Source organism: Anomaloglossus baeobatrachus, chromosome 3 (genome assembly GCF_048569485.1).
Source record: "Anomaloglossus baeobatrachus isolate aAnoBae1 chromosome 3, aAnoBae1.hap1, whole genome shotgun sequence".
In the NCBI taxonomy this organism is placed as follows: domain Eukaryota; kingdom Metazoa; phylum Chordata; class Amphibia; order Anura; family Aromobatidae; genus Anomaloglossus; species Anomaloglossus baeobatrachus.
Window position 1 is genome coordinate 225787887 of NC_134355.1, and position 19603 is coordinate 225807489.

Sequence of the window (19603 nt, forward strand, 5' to 3'; positions counted from 1 at the left end):
CTAGGTAATAGCCATTAAGGTCTCAGAGCGACCCTCATACCAGCCCAACGTACGTTTCAATGACGATTTTCTTATCTTCTTCAGGGGAAAAGGTGCTGTGAAGTATGCCCACCAAATGCCGGTTTGTAAATGCGCTCCGATCAAAGCCGGGATTCCCCGGAAGTGACGTATCGGCGCATGCGCAGACCGCCACCCGCCGAGTCCGAGCGTCACTACGCCGTCACGCCAGTTCGCGCATGCGCGGGAGCGGGGACGCGTCACCATGGCTCCCGCGCATGCGCGCGGCGTATAGACGGCAGCAATGACACAGGACAAGGCAGGACGGACCCCGCACGTGCGCAGACACAGCCGGGGATAGAAATACCATATTGTAACAACATTGGCAAAAGAATCAGTACAGGAAAATTCGTGAGTCCAATAAGGGGAGCTGAAGTAGGATGCTTCCGTGTATATATCGGAATTTCTTTCTTGTTCTTCCCTCCTACACTGCTGCATAAATTATGAAGAGAAGTCACTATTTATCCTGAAAACAGAGACAGGCAATATTATTGATGGGCCATGGGAAACGTAAAAAAGAGGGGAGGATGTAACATATAAATAAAAGCAGGGAATGAAAGGAAAGGAGACATAAAATCTGTACAGAGGAGCATATGTTACATCCTCCCCTCTTTTTTTCTGTACTGATTCTTTTAAAAACCGGCATTTGGTGGGCATACTTCACAGCACCTTTTCCCCTGAAGAAGATAAGAAAATCGTCATTGAAACGTACGTTGGGCTGGTATGAGGGTCGCTCTGAGACCTTAATGGCTATTACCTAGAGCTGTTCACCCTTGGCTCCATGTCCCCCTTATCATCCATTGTGATGATCCCCCTAACCATTGTTTCTGGGCACTTTCTGCAACATCTACCAGCGTAATTGGCTTTAACACTGAAATGCATATGTGTTAATTTGGGTTATTGTGCCGGGATTCAGCCACCTTTTGTTCCATGTCTATGTTTACATATATATACATGTGTGTTGGGATGTAGGGGGAAACAGGACACTGTTATTTTTAGGTCTCTGTTCTTAAGTGCTTTTAACCTTGTAATGAATTGTCACCTGCCATAATAATAATAAAAACCTGTCACATTTTTTGCACTTTAAATGCTTGTCGTTCCTCCTTTCCTTACTATGCATATAAGCTTGTGCAGCAGGTGGACCATTAATTCTAATTGGATCCCCTGCATTATTAGTCTGGTTTTGTGGAGTCTTTCTCTAACCTAATCTCTACAAAACACGTGAAACTTAGAGTGAGCTCTGTCAAATTTGCTCCTCGCTTCCTGGGTCCTTATGAGGTTCTTCGACAGGTAAATCCTGTAGTCTACCAATTGAAGTTACCCGTCCATCTTAGGATCCATGACAAATTCCATGTTTCACTGCTAAAGCCGGCTATGTTACCTCACGCTCGTGAAGTGCACTCTCCTGCCTCTGATTCCTCTCGCTCTAGCTATGAGGTACGAGCCAAAGTTGGTTCTAAGATGGTTAGAGGGCGCAGGTTCTTCTTGATAGATTGGGAGGGCTATGGCCCGAAACATCGCTCTTGGGAGCCTGAGGAGGCTGTCCATGCTCCCGACTTAGTTGCCGATTACCTGCGTCACCGGGAGGGGGGCCCTTGAGGGGGAGGTACTGTTACGGTTGCTGTGGCTCTGGAGACTATGTCCGGATTTCTTGCTACTGCACATGTGCAAGCGCTGGAGACTAAGTCCTATCTTGGAGCCATTGCACATGTGCGGGTGACATCATCGCTGACACGAGGTCACATGTCTCTGACACCTTCTAAGCTGATTGGCCACTGGTCATGTGCTTGTGACACGTGGTCACATGTCTCTGACACCTTCTATGCCGATTGGTCGCTAGTCATGTGCTTGTGACGCTTTGCTCGGTGATAGGCCAGCGTGACGTCATTGCTGTCATTCTGGCAGCGGATTGGCTCTGGTGTCCTCCATCTTGGATGAGGCACAGAGTCTATATAAGACCCTGACGCACGACGCCCGGCGCTCAGTCCTCTTGGTTCATGCATGAGGGTAGACGCCCTGTGCACGTCCCTCTAGTCATCTCTCTGTCTATGTTAGGTGAGGGCTACTAGCAGGGTAGCGTTCTTATACCTTACAGCTTCGGCTGCAGTCCGTATCCTTACCTCTTAGTGGAGCGGACATAGGCAGGTGCCTGAGGCACATGGTCCGGCTGGGCCTTGTGATTCTACTCGTAGGTGGACGTTGCCGCTAGGGTAACGTTCCTTATACTGCGTCTGGCAGTTGTTCATATCCTCGCACACTAGGGGAGCGAACAGAGGTAGGAGCTTTGTGCGGCTTATGCTGCTGTCCATCTCTTTTGCACCACTAGAAGAGCGGACCTAGGCAGGTGCCATATCTAGTGGTTCGTGTCCTCACACACTAGTGGAGCGAACGCAGGTAGGAGCTTTGTGCGGCTTACGCTGCTGTCCGTCTCTTTGCAATTATTTGTATCATAAACCAATTTCCAATACTATTAGATAGAGGATCACTTGAAAACCAGAAAAACTCTCTAAAACATCACTTTTATTAATACTGTTAAAATACTACAATAATACTAAATTCTGGAATAATATCCAGAAGTAGGGACATCAACAAGTCGTGCTTAGTGATAACTAAATAAGGTCTTGAAGGAGGACAGGGTACAGGGGGTGTGCACCGCCTACTGTATTAAATTATTATACTGATAATTATGAGGATAAGATAGGGGGGTCTAATGATCCCTGATGTTATACCCTACCTAACAACGGAGGTCAAAAACACCTTAATTTTTTGGGTGCCCCCCGTTCCACGGCGGCTAGCCCTATCTGCCCCTGTTACTGCTCCTGACCCTAGCTCACCACCAGGTGATTGTGCAGCGGTGCACAAAAGTCATGTGTCATAAGTCATAAATATTTACAAAAATGGACCCAAATCTCATGTGCAAGTTAGGGATTTCAATTTCACAGTTTTACAAATTACCTATATGGCTATGAAACTGGAAAGATACATGAAAATAAGGGTCTAAGCAAAAGATGATGGACCTGTGGTCCTAGTACTTATCCTGTCTGTCATTCACTAATCTCTGTCAGTCGGTCACTATCTCTGTCCCTCTCTCTCTGTCCATGTCAGTCTATCCCTCTTACCCCCTCTCTCATACTCACCGATCCACGATCACTGGCGCGGCGCTGCACGGCAAGACTTATGGACCTGATGCTAGAGTGAAAGGCTGTCATTGCAGGCACCTACTGCCTAAAGAGCCTTCCTGGTACCGCTGTCTGGAAGGAGATTTCACTGGAATTCCAGCATTTAATGGGGGGGTACAGAGTATCAACTGGACCCACATAAGGACCATATAGGACCTTTTTTCTATGGAGAACATAAACAATGAGGAGGTATGTGCAATTCAACATGGGTCATGTGACAACTAATGTGTCATGTATGTATATATCTAAAGGAATGATAATCTCTTTATTGTAGATTGGTGGCCTAAACAGATTAGAGATAATTTGATATATCTATATCCCCTGATGAACCCCAAGACGTTGGGGGGAAACGCGTCGGGATCAAGTTAGTCCTGGCAGGATAAGTACTAGGACCACAGGTCCATCATCTTTTGCTTAGACCCTTATTTTCATGTATCTTTCCAGTTTCATAGCCATATAGGTAATTTGTAAAACTGTGAAATTGAAATCCCTAACTTGCACATGAGATTTGGGTCCATTTTTGTAAATATTTATGACTTATGACACATGACTTTTATGCACCGCTGCACAATCACCTGGTGGTGGGCTAGGGTCAGGAGCAGTAAGAGGGGCAGATAGGGCTAGCCGCCGTGGAACGGGGGGCACCCAAAAAATTAAGGTGTTTTTGACCTCCGTTGTTAGGTAGGGTATAACATCAGGGATCATTAGACCCCCTATCTTATCCTCATAATTATCAGTATAATAATTTAATACAGTAGGCGGTGCACACCCCCTGTCCCCTGTCCTCCTTCAAGACCTTATTTAGTTATCACTAAGCACGACTTGTTGATGTCCCTACTTCTGGATATTATTCCAGAATTTAGTATTATTGTAGTATTTTAACAGTATTAATAAAAGTGATGTTTTAGAGAGTTTTTCTGCAATTATTTGTACAATCGCATTTGCGATGTGACACGCCCAGGTTGCATACGGGATCTTAAGAGATCGCACGTAGGTCGTTCATTTGCTGTCACACGAGCATTAGTAGTCTATGTTAAATTGATCAATTTTGTGTGCGATCCTTTAGATCATGTGTTCTGTGACGTATGCATTGGGCACCCTTTTTTTTTTTTATTGACTTGCCAAGCGTGTGTAATGTGTAGGGATGCGTTTTTACTATGTCATCTGCCATTCAGCTCTGCTGCATGGCTGCTGACAGCAGACACAGACAGCCATGTATCAGAGCTGAATGGCAGATGACAGCAGACACAGAAAGAGCCGCACGATCAGAATGAACTCGGGTTAACTTAACCCGACTTCATGGTCATGCTGCGGCTCTGTCTGTGTCGCGTTCTGATTAGCGGTCACCTGTGAAGGACTCACCGGTGACCGCTAATCCCCTGAGTGACTGAAGTGAGCAGCCCTCTCTCATATACTCACCAATCCCCGATCCCCGGCGCGGCGCTGCACGGCATTCACACTGCTCCGGCGGCTTTAACTATTTTGAAAAAGCCGGCCGCCCATTAAACAATCTCGTATTCCCTGCTTTCCCCGCCCACCGGCGCCTATGATTGGTTGCAGTGAGACACGCCCCCACGCTGAGTGACAGGTGTCTCACTGCACCCAATCACAGCAGCTGGTGGGCGTGTCTATACTGTGCAGTCAAATTAATAATTAAATAATTAAAAAAAATGGCGTGCGGTGCCCCCCAATTTTAAAACCAGCCAGATAAAGCCATACGGCTGAAGGCTGGTATTCTCAGGATGGGGAGCTCCACGTTAGGGGGAGCCCCTTAGCCTAACAATATCAGCCAACAGTGCCCAGAATTGCCGCATACATTAGATGCGACAGTTCTGGGACTGTACCCGGCTCTTCCCGATTTGCCCTGGTGCGTTGGCAAATCGGGGTAATAAGAAGTTATTGGCAGCCCATAGCTGCCAATAAGTCCTAGATTAATCATGTCAGGCGTCTCCCCGAGATACCTTCCATGATTAATCTGTAAGTGACAGTAAATAAACACACACACCCGAAAAATCCTTTATTAGAAATAAAAAACACAAACATATACCCTGGTTCACCACTTTAATAAGCCCAAAAAGCCCACCATGTCCGGCGTAATCCAGGATGCTCCAGCGTCGCTTCTAGCTCTGCTGCATGGAGGTGAACGGAGCTGCAGAAGACACCGCTGCTCCTGTCAGCTCCACTCAGCAACTGAGGTGAGTAGCGCGATCAGCTGAGCTGTCACTGAGGTTACCCCGTGGCCACCGCTGGATCCAGTGACAGCGGATAACTTCAGTGACAGCTCAGCTGATTGCGCGGCTATCTTCAGTTGCTGCGTGGAGGTGACAGGAGCGGCTGTGTCTGCTGCAGCTCCGGTCACCTCCATGCAGCAGAGCTGGACGCGACGCTGGAGGTCCGTGGATTACACCAGACATGGAGGGCTTTTTCGGGCTTATTAAAGTGGTTAACCAGGGTATATGTTTGTGTTTTTTATTTCTAATAAAGCATTTTTTCGGGTGTGTGTGTTTATTTACTGTCACTTACAGATTAATCATGCAAGGTATCTCGGGGAGACGCCTGACATGATTAATCTAGGACTTATTGGCAGCTATGGGCCGCCAATAACTCCTCATTACCCCGATTTGCCAACGCACCAGGGCAAATCGGGAAGACCCAGGTACAGTCCCAGAACTGTCGCATCTAATGTATGCGGCAATTCTGGGCGGCTGTTGGCTGATATTGTTAAGCTGGGGGGCTCCCCATAACATGGAGCTCCCCATCCTGAGAATACCAGCCTTCAGCCGTATGGCTTTATCTGGCTGGTTTTAAAATTGGGGGGACCGCACGCCGTTTTTTTTTAATTATTTAATTATTTATTTCACTGCACAGTATAGACACGCCCACCGGCTGCTGTGATTGGGTGCAGTGAGACACCTGTCACTCAGCGTGGGGGCGTGTCTCACTGCAACCAATCATAGGCGCCAGTGGGCGTGGAAAGCAGGGAATACGAGATTGTTTAATGAGCGGCCGGCTTTTTCAAAATAGTAAAAGCCGACGGAGCAGTGTGAATGCCGTGCAGCGCCGCGCCAGTGATCGTGGATCGGTGAGTATGAGAGAGGGGGTAAGAGGGATAGACTGACATGGACAGAGAGAGAGGGACAGAGATAGTGACCGACTGACAGAGATTAGTGAATGACAGACATTGTGAGGCGCTTCAGAACGCAGCTTTTCAGCTGCGCTCTGAAGCGGACCTTTTTTAAGCTGCGGTGCAGAGCGCACACCTGCGCACATAGCCTCAGACATCAAAATCGTATGAGGGATGTCACACGTTTCAGTTGACTAGGTTCGTGCAACAAAACGTTCAATTCTAGACAAAGATACGATGTGTTTGCGATCAACGGTTTTGCGTTCAATCCTGATCGCACGTAGATGTCACACGCAGATATCTAACAAACGATGCCGGATGTGCGTCACTTACAACTTGACCCCAATGATGGATTGTGAGAATATATTGAAGCGTGTAAAGCGGGCTTAAGAGTCACACAGCGACTGAGTTGTGGGCAGCTCTGGAGACTGAGTTTGGTAAATGGTTGTCTCCACTCAACCTGCAGCCTGGTAAGGCCGTGTGCGACAATGCTGCAAACCTGGGTGCGGCCCTTCGCCTGGGCAAGGTGACACATGTGCCTTGTATGGCTCACGTGTTGAACCTTGTTATCCAGCTATTTTTAACACACTATCCCGGCCTAGATGGCCTTCTGACCAGGGCACGAAAACTGTCTGCTCACTTCCGCCGTTCAACCGCCGCAGCTGAGTGACTTGCATCGCTCCAGAAGTCTTTCGGCCTGCCAGTTCATCGCCTGAAATGCGATGCGGCGACACGCTGGAATTCGACTCTCCACATGTTATAGCGACTGTGGCAGCACCGCCGAGCCCTGGTGCAATATGTCATGAAGTATTGCCTGGGCCAACGAGATGCAGAGGTGGGGCAGATCACCCTGATGGAGTGGTCTCAGATCAAGGACCTATGCACCCTTCTGCACAGTTTCGACATGGCGACGAATATGTTTAGCGCTGACAATGCCATTATCAGCATGACAATTCCAGTCATTTACATGCTGGAGCACACGCTAAACACTATTCGGAGTCAGGGGGTGGGACAACAGGAAGGGGAGGAAGTACAGGAGGAGTCATATGCGCAAGGGACAACAACATCACCAAGGTCCAGACGTTCATCATCACCAAGGCGGCAGGCATGGGACCATGGGGGACAGGGATCAACAAGGGCGCATGGTAGCAGGCAAAATGTTGAGGAAGGTGCAGGAGAACATGAAGAACTGGAGGACGAACTGTCCATGGACATGGGAGACTCAGCGGATGAGGGAGACCTTGGTCAAATTTCAGTTGAAAGAGGTTGGGGGGAGATGTCAGAGGAAGAAAGAACGGTTAGCACCTCTATGCCACAAACACAGCGTGGACTTGGTCCGCATGGCTGCACCAGACACATGAACGCCTTCTTGCTGCACTACCTCCAACATGACCATGGTATTGTCAAACTTAGAAGTGATGATGAGTACTGGCTTGCCACACTATTAGATCCCCGGTACAAGTCCAAATTTTGTGACATAATTCCAGCCATAGAAAGGGACGCACGTATGCAGGAGTATCAGCAAAAGCTGTTACTCGATCTTAACTCGGCTTTTCCACAAAACACCCATGGTGCAGTGAGTCAATCTCCCAGTTGTAACTCAACAAACATTGGACGTTCTTGTCATCTTCAACAGTCTAACCGTACCAGCAGCACTGTATCTGGTGCTGGTAACAGCAATTTTATTGAATCTTTTCATAATTTTTTTAGACCATCCTTTGCAAGGCCACCAGAGACAGCAAGTCTGACACATAGTCAACGGCTGGAGAGGATGATACAGGAGTATCTCCAAATGAACATCGATGCCATGACTTTGCAACTGGAGCCTTGCTCATTTTGGGCTTCAAATCTTGAAAAATGGCCAGAGCTCTCCACTTACGCCTTGGAGATCTTGTCGTGTCCAGCTGCCAGCGTTGTCTCTGAACGTGTCTTTAGTGCTGCTGGGTGTGTGCTGACAGATAAACGCACACGTCTGTCCAGTGACAATGTGGACAGACTAACGTTCATCAAAATGAACAAGTCATGGATCCACAAGGAATTTACTACCCCTGTGTCATCCTGGGGAGAGTAAATGCTTGTGTATTTTGAATGTTGTTGATGCAAATATACCTGTGAAGTGTACAACTAGGGCACAAGTGCTGCCACTGATGGGGTGGGTGTCTGTGTGGCCCAATTTTTGGAAAAAAGAGAGACTCCGCTTGGAGTAACCCTTGCTTGCAGTGTTTCTAAAAATGATCCAAGATAAACAGATCTGGGATCAGCAAAGACTTTGCTACCTACCCCGGTGCCATCCTGGGGACAGTTAAGGCTGGCGTATTTTTGAATGTGCTTGATGCAAATCTACCTGTCCAGTTTGCAACTGGGGCACAAGTGCTGCTACTGAAGTGGTGTCTGTGGGGGCCAATTTTTGGAAAAAAGGGAGACTCTGCTTGGAGTCCCCTTGCGGTGTTATACATGATTTTAGAAGGGCATGCAATGCCTATATCTGTGTCTCGTCCTCTTTTTCCTCGTTAAGCTGTTTTGTTTTTGCATGAGAATTTGTTCTTGTCACTTTCCCATGTGTTTGTGTTGTGTTGTGAGTTGTTTGTCACCTTTTGGACACCTTTGAGGGTGTTTTCTAGGTGTTTTTATGTGTTTGTGATTGCCTCCCATTGTTTCCTATGCGGTTCGAGTGGTTCTGCGAACCGAATTCGAGCCGAACCGCGGCCGGTTCGCTCATCTCTAGTTACGACATGGACTCTGCTGCTGTGGACCCGGGGAGAGTGGGTGCAGATTCATTGCACCCACACTCCTCACATGGAGGGTCTGCACTCCTAGAAAATGGGGGATACGTTCCCTGAGCATGTCCCCCCACATTCTAGATGGTCCAGAGTCATCGTGGGACCCCCTTATTTTTTTTCCTTACAATAAATTGGTGAAAGAGGGAATGTTTTGGGGAGTGTTTTTTCAAATACATTTTTTTTCGTCTATTTGTTTTGTTAGTGCTGACAGTTTGTGATGTCGGGTATCTGATACACACCATGACATCACAAACTGCTGGACTTGATGTCAGGTGACTTTACAGCTAGTATCAACCCCATTTATTACCCCGTTTGCCACTGCACCAGGGCACAGGATGAGCTGGGGTGAAGCGCCAGGATTGGCGCATCTAGTGGATGCGCCAATTCTGGGGCGCCTGCGGCCTGCTATTTTAAGGCTGTGAAGGACAAATAACTATGGACCTTCCCACCCTGACAATACCAGACCACAGCTGTCCGCTTTACCTTGGCTGGTGATCCAATTTGGAGGGGACCCTACTTTTTTTTTGTAATTATTAATATTTATAAAATAATTATAAAAAAAAGCGCCTAGGGTGACCTCCACATTGGATCCCCAACCACGGTAAAGCTGCCAGCTGTGGTTTTCAGGCTACAGCCGTCTGCTTTACCCTAGCTGGCTATCAAAAATGGGGGGACCCAACGTCATTTTTTTTAACTATTTTTTTAAATAAAAAAAATTAATGGGCTTCCCTGTATTTTGATTGCTAGCCAAGGTAACGCCAGGCAGATGGGGGTGGCAACCCATAGCTGTCTGCTTTATCTGCGCTGAGAATCAAAAATACCGCGGAACGCTACGTCATTTTTTTTAAAGAATAATTTTTACAGCACTGTGATGTCCAGCAATCAAAATACAGGGAAGCCCTTTTTGTTTTTAGTTATTTAAATAAATAATTAAAAAATATTAATATATGGGCTCCCGCTGCATTTTTTGTATCGCTAGCTAAGTAAATCCAAGCAGCTACTGGCTGCTAACCCCCACTGCTTGGTGTTACCTTCACTGGCAATGGAAAATCCAGGGAAGCATTTTTTATTTTTTTTGCCAAAAAACTACAAAAAAAATGACGTGAGCTTCGCCATATTTTTGTATGCTAGCCAGGTACAGCAGGCAGGTACGGCTGCCCCCAACCCCCAGCTGCCTATTTGTACCCGGCTGGGAACTACAAATATAGGGAAGCCCTTTTTTTACTTAATTCATGAATTTTATGAAATAATTAAAAAAAAAAAACGACGTGAGCTTCGCCCCATTTTTGTGTCCAGCCGGGTACAGTTAGGCAGCTGGGGATTGGATCCGCAGCATAGGTTAGCCCGAGATTTCTGGGCCCCTCTGCTGCGAATTGCAGTCCGCAGCTGCCCCAGAAAATGGCTCTCTCATAGAAGCGCCATCATCTGGCGCTGTATCCAACTCTTCCAGCAGCCCTGAAGCCGGGTGGCTTGCTGGGTATGAGTTAATACTAGCTTTGTTTTACTAGCTAGTATTAAGTCAGAGATTCTTAATGTCAGGCAAGTTTGACCCGGCCATTAAGAATCTCCAATAAAGGGTTAAAAAAAAACACCACACAGAGAAAAAATACTTTAATAGAAATAAATACACAGACACATTAGAGACTCCATCTTTATTACCCCTTCTCAGCCCCCTACGATCCTGCTCTTCTGTCTTCTTTCTCCTTCAACACATGCAGCTCTACTACATCAGACAGCACAGCTGCATGGGAGAAAGGACGCAGCGCTCCGTGCAGTAATCACTCTGTGAGAGTGGCCACAGGCTCCCGTCTGTAAGCAGTGGCACGGGTTGCCATAGCAACTCTGCTCCGATCACGTGATTCCGGTGCCGCAGCGTGCTGGTAGCGGGACGTCACCGTCACCGCTACCAAGCGCATTGCTATGGCAATGGTGATCTCCGTTATTGACCGGCTGTGTCAGCCGGTCAGGAGCCAGCTTCTGCGGACACTGGTAACTACGGTAAACATCGGGTAACCAAGAAGAACTTACCTTGGTTACCCGATATTTACCTTCGTTACCAGCGTCCGCCGCTGTCACGCTGCCAGTGCCGGCTCCCTGCACACATAGCCAGACTACACATCGGGTAATTAACCCGATGTGTACTCTGGCTAGGAGTGCATTGAGCCAGCGCCAAGCGGTGTGGGCTGGTAACAAAGGTAAATATCGGGTTGGTTACCCGATATTTACCTTAGTTACCAGGCGCAGCATCGCTTCCACGCATGCTGCTGGCTGGGGGCTGGTCACTGGTTGCTGGTAAGATCTGCCTGTTTGACAGCTCACCAGCAACCCGTGCAGCGACGCTCCAGCGATCCCTGCTAGGTCAGGTTGCTGGTGGGATCGCTGGAGCGTCGCTTAGTGTGAACGGGGAACGGGGAAGCAGAGCGGGGAGTCGACCGTGTGCTAGTGCATGTCGCCAGTACACGGCGATACACAAACGTGCACCGTGTAACAGAGAGATGCAATGACAGGTCCTAGCATGATGCGTCATAGTCATGTGGCCAGTCTGTAGCCAATGAGATAATAGACACGTGACTGGTCACATGGCTCTTTTGACGTCACGATAGGTCCTGCATCACTGCTGGTGTTCCCGGAGGACGCAGCGATTACCGATGGAAAAGCTGCAGGAGACAGAGTGCAGGACGCATCCCGAGAACAGGTAAGTGTTATGGCAATGTTTATTAACTGTATGTGTACATTTATAATGCGTTTTTATGTGTTTGTGATTGCCTCCCATTGTTTCCTATGGGTTCGAGTGGTTCACCGAACCAGTTCGCCGAACCGAACTCGAACCTGACCTCGGTTCGGCGAGCCGAACCACGACTGGTTCACTCATCTCTATTCCTGATACCCTTGTGAAAAAAAAGCTACTTAGTTGAAGCAACAGTTTTGTGGTAAAAAATTTTTTTTTTCTGTTCATGGCTCAACGTTATAAACTTCTGCGAAGCCCCCAGGGGTTCAAAGTGCACATCAAACATCTAGAAAAATTATTTGAGGGTTCTAGTTTCCAAAATGGGGTCACTTGTGGGGGAGCTCCATTGTTTAGGCACCTCAGGGGGTCTTCAAACCTGACATGGCGTCCGCTAATGAATGCAGCTAATTTTGCACTCAAAATTTCAAATCGCACTCCTTGCCTTCCGAGTCCTGCTGTGTGCCCAAACATTTGATTTCCACCACATATGCGGTATCTGTGTACTCAGGAGAAAATGCTCAATACATTTTATGGTGCATTTTTTCCTAATAATCTTGGGAAAAAAAAGCTACCTAGTTGAAGCAACAGTTTTGTGGTAAAAAATTTTTTTTTTCTTTTCACGGCTCAATGTTCATAAACTTCTGTGACGCCCTCAGGGGTTCAAAGTGCACATCAAACATCTAGAAAAATTATTTGAGGGCTCTAGTTTCCAAAATGGGGTCACTTGTAGGGGAGCTCCATTGTTTAGGCACCTCAAGGGGTCTTCAAACCCGACACGGCGTCCGCTAATGAGTGCAGCTAATTTTGCACTCAAAAATTCAAATGGCAATCCTTGCCTTCCGAGTGCTGCCGTGTGCCCAAACATTTGATTTCCACCACATATGAGGTATCTGTGTACTCGGGAGAAAATGGACAATACATTTTATAGTGCATTTTTTCCTGATACCCTTGTGAAAAAAAAGCTACCTAGTTGAAGCAACAGTTTTGTAGTAAAAAATGTTTTTTTTCTTTTCCCGGTTCAACGTTATAAACGTCTGTGAAGCCCCCAGGGGTTCAAAATGCAGATCAAACATCTAGAAAAATTATTTGAGGGCTCTAGTTTCCAAAATGGGGTCACTTGTAGGGGAGCTCCATTGTTTAGGCACTTCAGGGGGTCTTCAAACCTGACATGGCGTCCGCTAATGAGTGCAGCTAATTTTGCACTCAAAAATTCAAATGGCGCTCCTTGCCTTCCGAGCCATGCCATGTGCCCAAACATTTGATTTCCACAACATATGGGGTATCTGCATACTCAGGAGAAAATGCACAATACATTTTATGGTGCATTTTTCCTGATACCTTTGTGAAAATGCTACATTTTATGGCTAAAGTAACATTTTTGTGTAAAAAAGTAAAATTTTCATTTTTTCCTCCTACATTGCTTTGGTTGCTGTGAAGCTCCTAAAGGGTTAATAAACTTCTTGGATGTGGCTTTGAGCAGAGTGAGGGGTGCAGATTTTAGAATGGGGTCACTCTTGGGTATTTTCTGTCACCTAGGTTTCTCAAATCACTCCAAATGTGATGTAGTGCCTAAAGAAAAATTTTTTGTAAATTTTGTTGTAAAAATGAGAAATTGCTGATGAACTTTGAACCCTTCTAACTTCCTAACAGAAAAAAAATTGTTTCAAAAATTGCGCTGGTATAAAGCAGTCATGTGGGAAATGTTATTTAGTAACTATTTTGTGGGATTTATGAGCATAAAATTTCAAATTTTGAAAATCGTGAAATTTTCAAAATTTTCGCCAAATTTCTGAAATTTTCACAAATAACAACAAAATATATTGGCCTAAATTTACCACTGACATGAAGTACAATATGTCACAAAAAAATAATGTCAGAATCGCCAGGATCCGTTGAAGCGTTCCAGAGTTATAACCTGTCAAAGTGACACTGGTAAAAATTGCAAAAAATGGCCGGGTCTTTAAGGTGAAAACAGGCTGGGGGCTGAAGGGGTTAATTACTGATTTTTATTACTTTTGTCCTGCTCTTTATTTTTTCCAGTTTTTAGCTTTATGCCAGTGCTTTGGGTCTCATTACTCTAGTCCAAGTTATGGTAATTGATTTATAAATGAATTTTGAGAAACAATTTCTTTAGCTACATTTTTCCGTTAAAAAACTATTATTTCATCTCCATTGTGGCATTAATTCATCAGTTTATTCATGATTATTCATGAGTTACAACTGGAACAACAGAAAGTTATGTGAAAATATACTTTCGAATTTGAATTTCATGAAGAATAAATGGTGCAGTGATAAGGTACAATGTAATTCACATTTTTAATTTCTTTTTCAGCTAAAACTGAACATGAAGAAACTGAAAAGAAAATGACTGAAGTACATTCAAGGTATATAAAATAAGTTATTTGTTTTTACAAGAAATGATCACATTGATTCATAGGACCCTGTTCTAGTGGCCAGGTGAGTACTCCAGGGGGCTGATAGACAGGAGCCCTGCAATCCTCCTTCTGCCTGCCGTCATACACAGCTCCTCTTTTCATTAGCTGGATTATTGTTGCACTATGATGCACACGTGAGTGACATTGCACCAGAGCAGTTGATCAAAAGAGGAGTTGCAAAGGATGACAGATGAGAAAAAAATTGCAGCGCTCCCATACAACTCCCATGGAGATCTCACCTGGCAGCTGTGCTGGGTCCTGCAAATTTATTCGTTCATCTGTTAGTTTCTACAATCATAAGCTTTTTTTTTTAAATACGGGGCATATACATACTATACTGCATTGCTCAGCAAATAAGTTTGTGATTTGGCTCCTACAGTATATATACTGCCTCATTTCACTGTTTTATTTATGTCATCAGCAGAAATATAGCCTGTGCCACCTGTACGGTTATACTCAGGGGTGGGATTCAGCCGGTTCTGTCTGGTCTGGAGAATCGGTTGTTAAAATAGCAGCCTGTTCCCAGAACCGGCAAGAAACAGCTGCGGCGATCCGGTTCTCTGTATTCATTTGTGCTAGTGTCTCTTTAAGACACTAGCACAAATGAATCCCCGCCCCTCCGCGCCGCACTGCCTGGTTCAGTGGAGCCTGTCGGCTCCCTGACCCGGCGTGCAGAGACGTGCTGACGCTGCAGAGGTGATGGCAGTGTGAGGAGGAAGCTCCTCCTGCTGCCGTCTGTCAGCGTCAGCGTGCAGAGAGCCGCGGAGGAGGATGGGAGACACAGGAGAAACCACCGGTGCAGCCAGGTAAGCGCTCAGTGGGCCAAAGATGCAGGGAGAGGGGCCGCATAACATGGCAGCTATATGTGGCTATATGGGGAGAGGGGCCACCTAAGAGGGGAGCGCTATATGAGGAAAGGGGCCACCTAAGAGGGGAGCGCTATATGAGGAGAGGGACCACCTAAGAGGGGAGCGCTATATGAGGAGAGGGGCCACCTAACAGGGGAGCGCTATATGAGGAGAGGGGCCACCTAAGAGGGGAGCGCTATATGAGGAGAGGGGCCACATAAGAGGGGAGCGCTATATGGGGAGAGGAGCCACATAAGAGGGGAGCGCTATATGGGGAGAGATGCCACATAAGAGGGGAGCGCTATATGGGGAAAGGGGCCACATAAGAGGGGAGCTATATGTGGCTATATGGGGAGAGGGGCCACATAAGAGGGGAGCTATATGTGGCTATATGGGGAAAGGGGCCACATAAGAGGGGAGCTATATGTGGCTATATGGGGAGAGGGGCCACATAAGAGGGGAGCTATATGTGGCTATATGGGGAGAGGGGCCACATAAGAGGGGAGCTATATGTGGCTATATGGGGGGAGGGGCCACATAAGAGGGGAACTATATGTGGCTATATGGGGGAGGGGCCACATAAGAGGGGATCTATATGTGGCTATATGGGGAGAGGGGCCACATAAGAGGGGAGCTATATGTGGCTATATGAGGAAAGGAGGCCATAATAGGATGGTATTTGCATGGAGAAAGGGGCCATAATGGGATGGGATCTGCAGGGGGGGAGAGACCACATGGGATGGGATCCGCAGGGGGGGAGAGACCACATGGGATGGGATCTGCAAGGGGGGAGAGACCACATGGGATGGAATCTGCAGGGGGCAAGAGACCACATGGGATGGAATCTGTTGGGGGCAAGAGACCACATGGGATGGAATCTGCAGGGGGCAAGAGACCACATGGGATGGAATCTGCAGGGGGCAAGAGACCACATGGGATGGAATCTGTTGGGGGGAAAGGAGCCACATGGGATGGGATCTGTATGGGGAAGGTCATCCGTTCCAATTTTAGCAGGGCTCCTTTAGTAATAATTTTTAAAATCTGTAGAAAAAACATTTCATACAATAAGAGTGACAGTGACTGGAACAACTGGTGGTGGACAGGAGAGTGACTGTAGAGGAGGGGAAGAAGGGGAAAGAGATTTTACTTTAAATTACTTGTATTTTTTGGTTGAGGAAGGTGCGTGTAAATGGGTGTGGCTAACAAAATGGGTGTGGTTACTGAATGGGTGTGGTTTTCAAATGGGCGGGGTTTACAGAGAACCTGTTGTTAAAAATTTGAATCCCACCCCTGGTTATACTTGAGCCCAGAAATGAGAGTTGTCACAGCTACATTATTGTTAAAAGTTATACATTTCAGCAGAATCCTAAGCAATGCACTAGAGTGCACAAAGACCACTGTACAGCTCTGTTTTTAGAGGTGAGCATAATGTAGCAACATTAGTGGATAAAGCTTTACCGATAGGGCAGAGTTTGTACCTAAAGGACGTTGCTTGCTAGAGGTCAGCTTTAAGAGTGGTGTGATTAATATTTATTTTAATGATACATTTACAGGGTGCTGATAGTTGCAGAATTATGAGTGACATACACTAATCACTCATTACATTAAATGTATTTGCCTGTGATTGCCACAAAAACAAAACTTTCATGGCATTACCTTCACAAGATGGTGAAAAGTATAATCTTAAAACCTCATAGGTAAAATTATGTACGTCTTCTCACAGCCCCCAAATATTGTGAGGCATTGGCTTCACAGGATGGTGGCTGGTGTCCTTTGGTATCTAGCACTAAAATGTCAGTAGCAGATACTTTAAGTCTTGTAAAATGTCTAGTAGGGTCTCCAAGCAGAAATTGACCAAAACATTATACTGTCTGCACCTGATTGCTGTCTTACCATATTGCATCTTGGTGTCACCTTTCCGCTAAGTTCTATCTTGACACACATGCACTTAGTCATACATATTATGTGGAAGAATGTCATTCATCAAACCTGGTCTCTTTTTTATTTATTCTCTTTTTATTGAATGAATTTTCATTTAGATTCAAGAAATAGTTGGTAAATTAGATAAGGAGATTGTTTGTGCTAGAGAGGGGGACCAAATCCTTTCAAAGTTAGTATTTTCTGTCTTCACACCTAGACAGTTCCTCTGTACTGTAAATATGGTCAATTTTGTATAACCTTGACTTTATGAAAGGTGGTGGATTGTGATCTATAATTTTTCTTAGTTGCTGTAATCACATGTAGTGATAATATCTTCCAAAGATCTGTCAAGGAAAAGAACACGAGAGATTGTCTAATGTTGGGGCAGTCCCATCAGATATGGGAGATGGTGCCGGTGAAATTCTCACAGCTGCAACACAGATTGTTTGGAATTAGTCTTTTGCCGGCAGACTACGTGACTACTGTTGGCCACTTGAGTTTGGGGGGGCTATGGGGAACTTGAGCCAAGAGAGAGGGCTCAGGTGTCAACTCTGGGATCTCACTTTCAACTGTACCGTGGATGCAGATACAGTTAATAATAATAATAATAATAATGATAATAATAATAACGTTTATTTTTAAAGCGCCAACATATTCCGCAGCACTTTACAATCAGATGGAGGCTTGTACAGACAAAAACAAAACAAAATAGCACATAATTCAGCAGCTACAGTAGGAATGAGGGCCCTGCTTGAACGCTTACAATCTATATGGAAAGAGGGGGACACAAAAGGTAAAGCTTGCTTGTAGTATCTGGTCCGGTCATCGTTCTGATAAATTATTGATTTCATATAAAGTTGAATAATCCGGTCATCAGACAGTAACCATTCAGGTGCACTTATGTGACGCCCTGGCAAAATCAGGTAGTCACAGATGACTGTACCCCCCACCACGGGTACAGGAATCGCCTCCTCCTTGGGAATTAACACCACATCCCACACACAGGAACACCAGCCACAAAGCCTAGACGCCCCCCCATGACAGCCAGGACACACCAGTGGGTGGGATCAGGCAGATGGGAACGCTCACCTAGGGGTCTTGAGGTGACAAGGGGTGGGAACCAGTCAGTCCCGTCGAAATTGGAGTTCACTTCAGTTCGTTGGAGTTGAGGAGCTGAAATGCAGTGTGGTCAGGGTTGGAGCCCTTGGACCACGGGAGAACCGACTAGGTGGCAGAAGGCAGAGTAGGGCCACAGGCGACGCAGATTCGGTCACAGGAAACCTGAAGTGGACCGGGGCAGGGTTGTAGCCCGCCGGTACCGACAACGGGAATCCGGTCCGGAGGCTGTGCACAGGCGGGGTACCTGGACCCTAGGACGAGGCAGGTTTCAGGCCCCTTGTTAATTGACCAGCGGGACAAGGTACCAGGCCTTGTTTCTGAAGAGAGAATAACAGAGAGAGAAAACCAGCAGCCCAATGCAGGGGATAGGTTGTCCGCCAAGAACCCATTAAAATCTCACGGGTCAGAGTTTGCGGGCAACGGCTTCCTCTGCGTACAAAGCTGCAGGGGAGCAGATTTCTCCCATTCCAAGCGGCTTTAATCAACACACAGCAAGACACAAGTGCAGAAGGAAGGGTCCCTACCTTGCTTAAACTTGTGCGGGACCAGCACACCTCTCCAACGGCAACCGGCATCCGGCCTTGGTTTACAGTACAGACTCTGTGTGGATTATTCCTAATCGTGAGTACACCGGTGTCACCCGGTCCAACCTGCCCACGACGTCCCAGCACTGCTCCCTACCTACACCTGGGCCCCAGGACTACACCTCCCCTACCCATGGAGGGGATTCCACCTTGTTGCCCAACACCATCGGTCCCGGACACTGGCCCCAAGAGGCAGCGGCAGTGCCACCATCCCATCACCGCAACCCACGGGTGGCATCACAGACAAAGACTATCTCCCCTGTAAATACCCCCTTTCACTGTTACGAGGATGGGCGGTTGCACGAGCCCCGGGTCCGATAACCACTCGAGTCCCAGACACAATCCCGGATCCGAGTGCCCTCAAGCAGCCCCTTTGCCGCAGCGGAGGCGGCACCCATCCACGACAACAAAACCTGGCATCACGAACACGATTCTTACTCCATCAGTAGATGCCGTGCGCCTTGCTTTGAATTCCGTGAAACGCTCCAAAATCTTGAATTGCCGCCATCTTGCCCACCATCTTTGGCGCCAAAACAACAACTCCGTCATTTTCTTTACCGAAAAAGGCGCAAAGCCGAGACCCCGCCCCCTAGGAACGCGGGCGGAACCAGATGACTCCCAAAACAGGAAGCTGCAAAGGACAGTGGGTCCCGCAAGACTGCTGTTGAAAACCAAGGGGGAAAGGCCGGAAAGATGTCAGCGTCCGATAGTGATGGTGGAGCCGCGGCTCCCGCTGCCGTGCCGTATGACGGATAAGCAGCAGGCCCCGCTACGGTCGCAAGAGCAGCGGACCCCGCGATCCCGGCGGTCACGCAAGTCATGCCAAATA

General features: G+C 47.0%; 1 protein-coding gene across 2 annotated transcripts in view; it reads left to right on the forward strand.

Moving 5' to 3' along the window:
- FMN2 (formin 2) overlaps window positions 1–19603 on the forward strand; it is a 2161480-nt gene that overhangs the window by 1685223 nt on the left and 456654 nt on the right. For both annotated transcript variants that reach the window (XM_075339745.1, XM_075339746.1), the window contains one exon: window positions 14201–14252. In XM_075339745.1, coding sequence (XP_075195860.1) covers window positions 14201–14252 — 52 coding nt within the window. The remainder of the gene's footprint in view (window positions 1–14200; window positions 14253–19603) is intronic.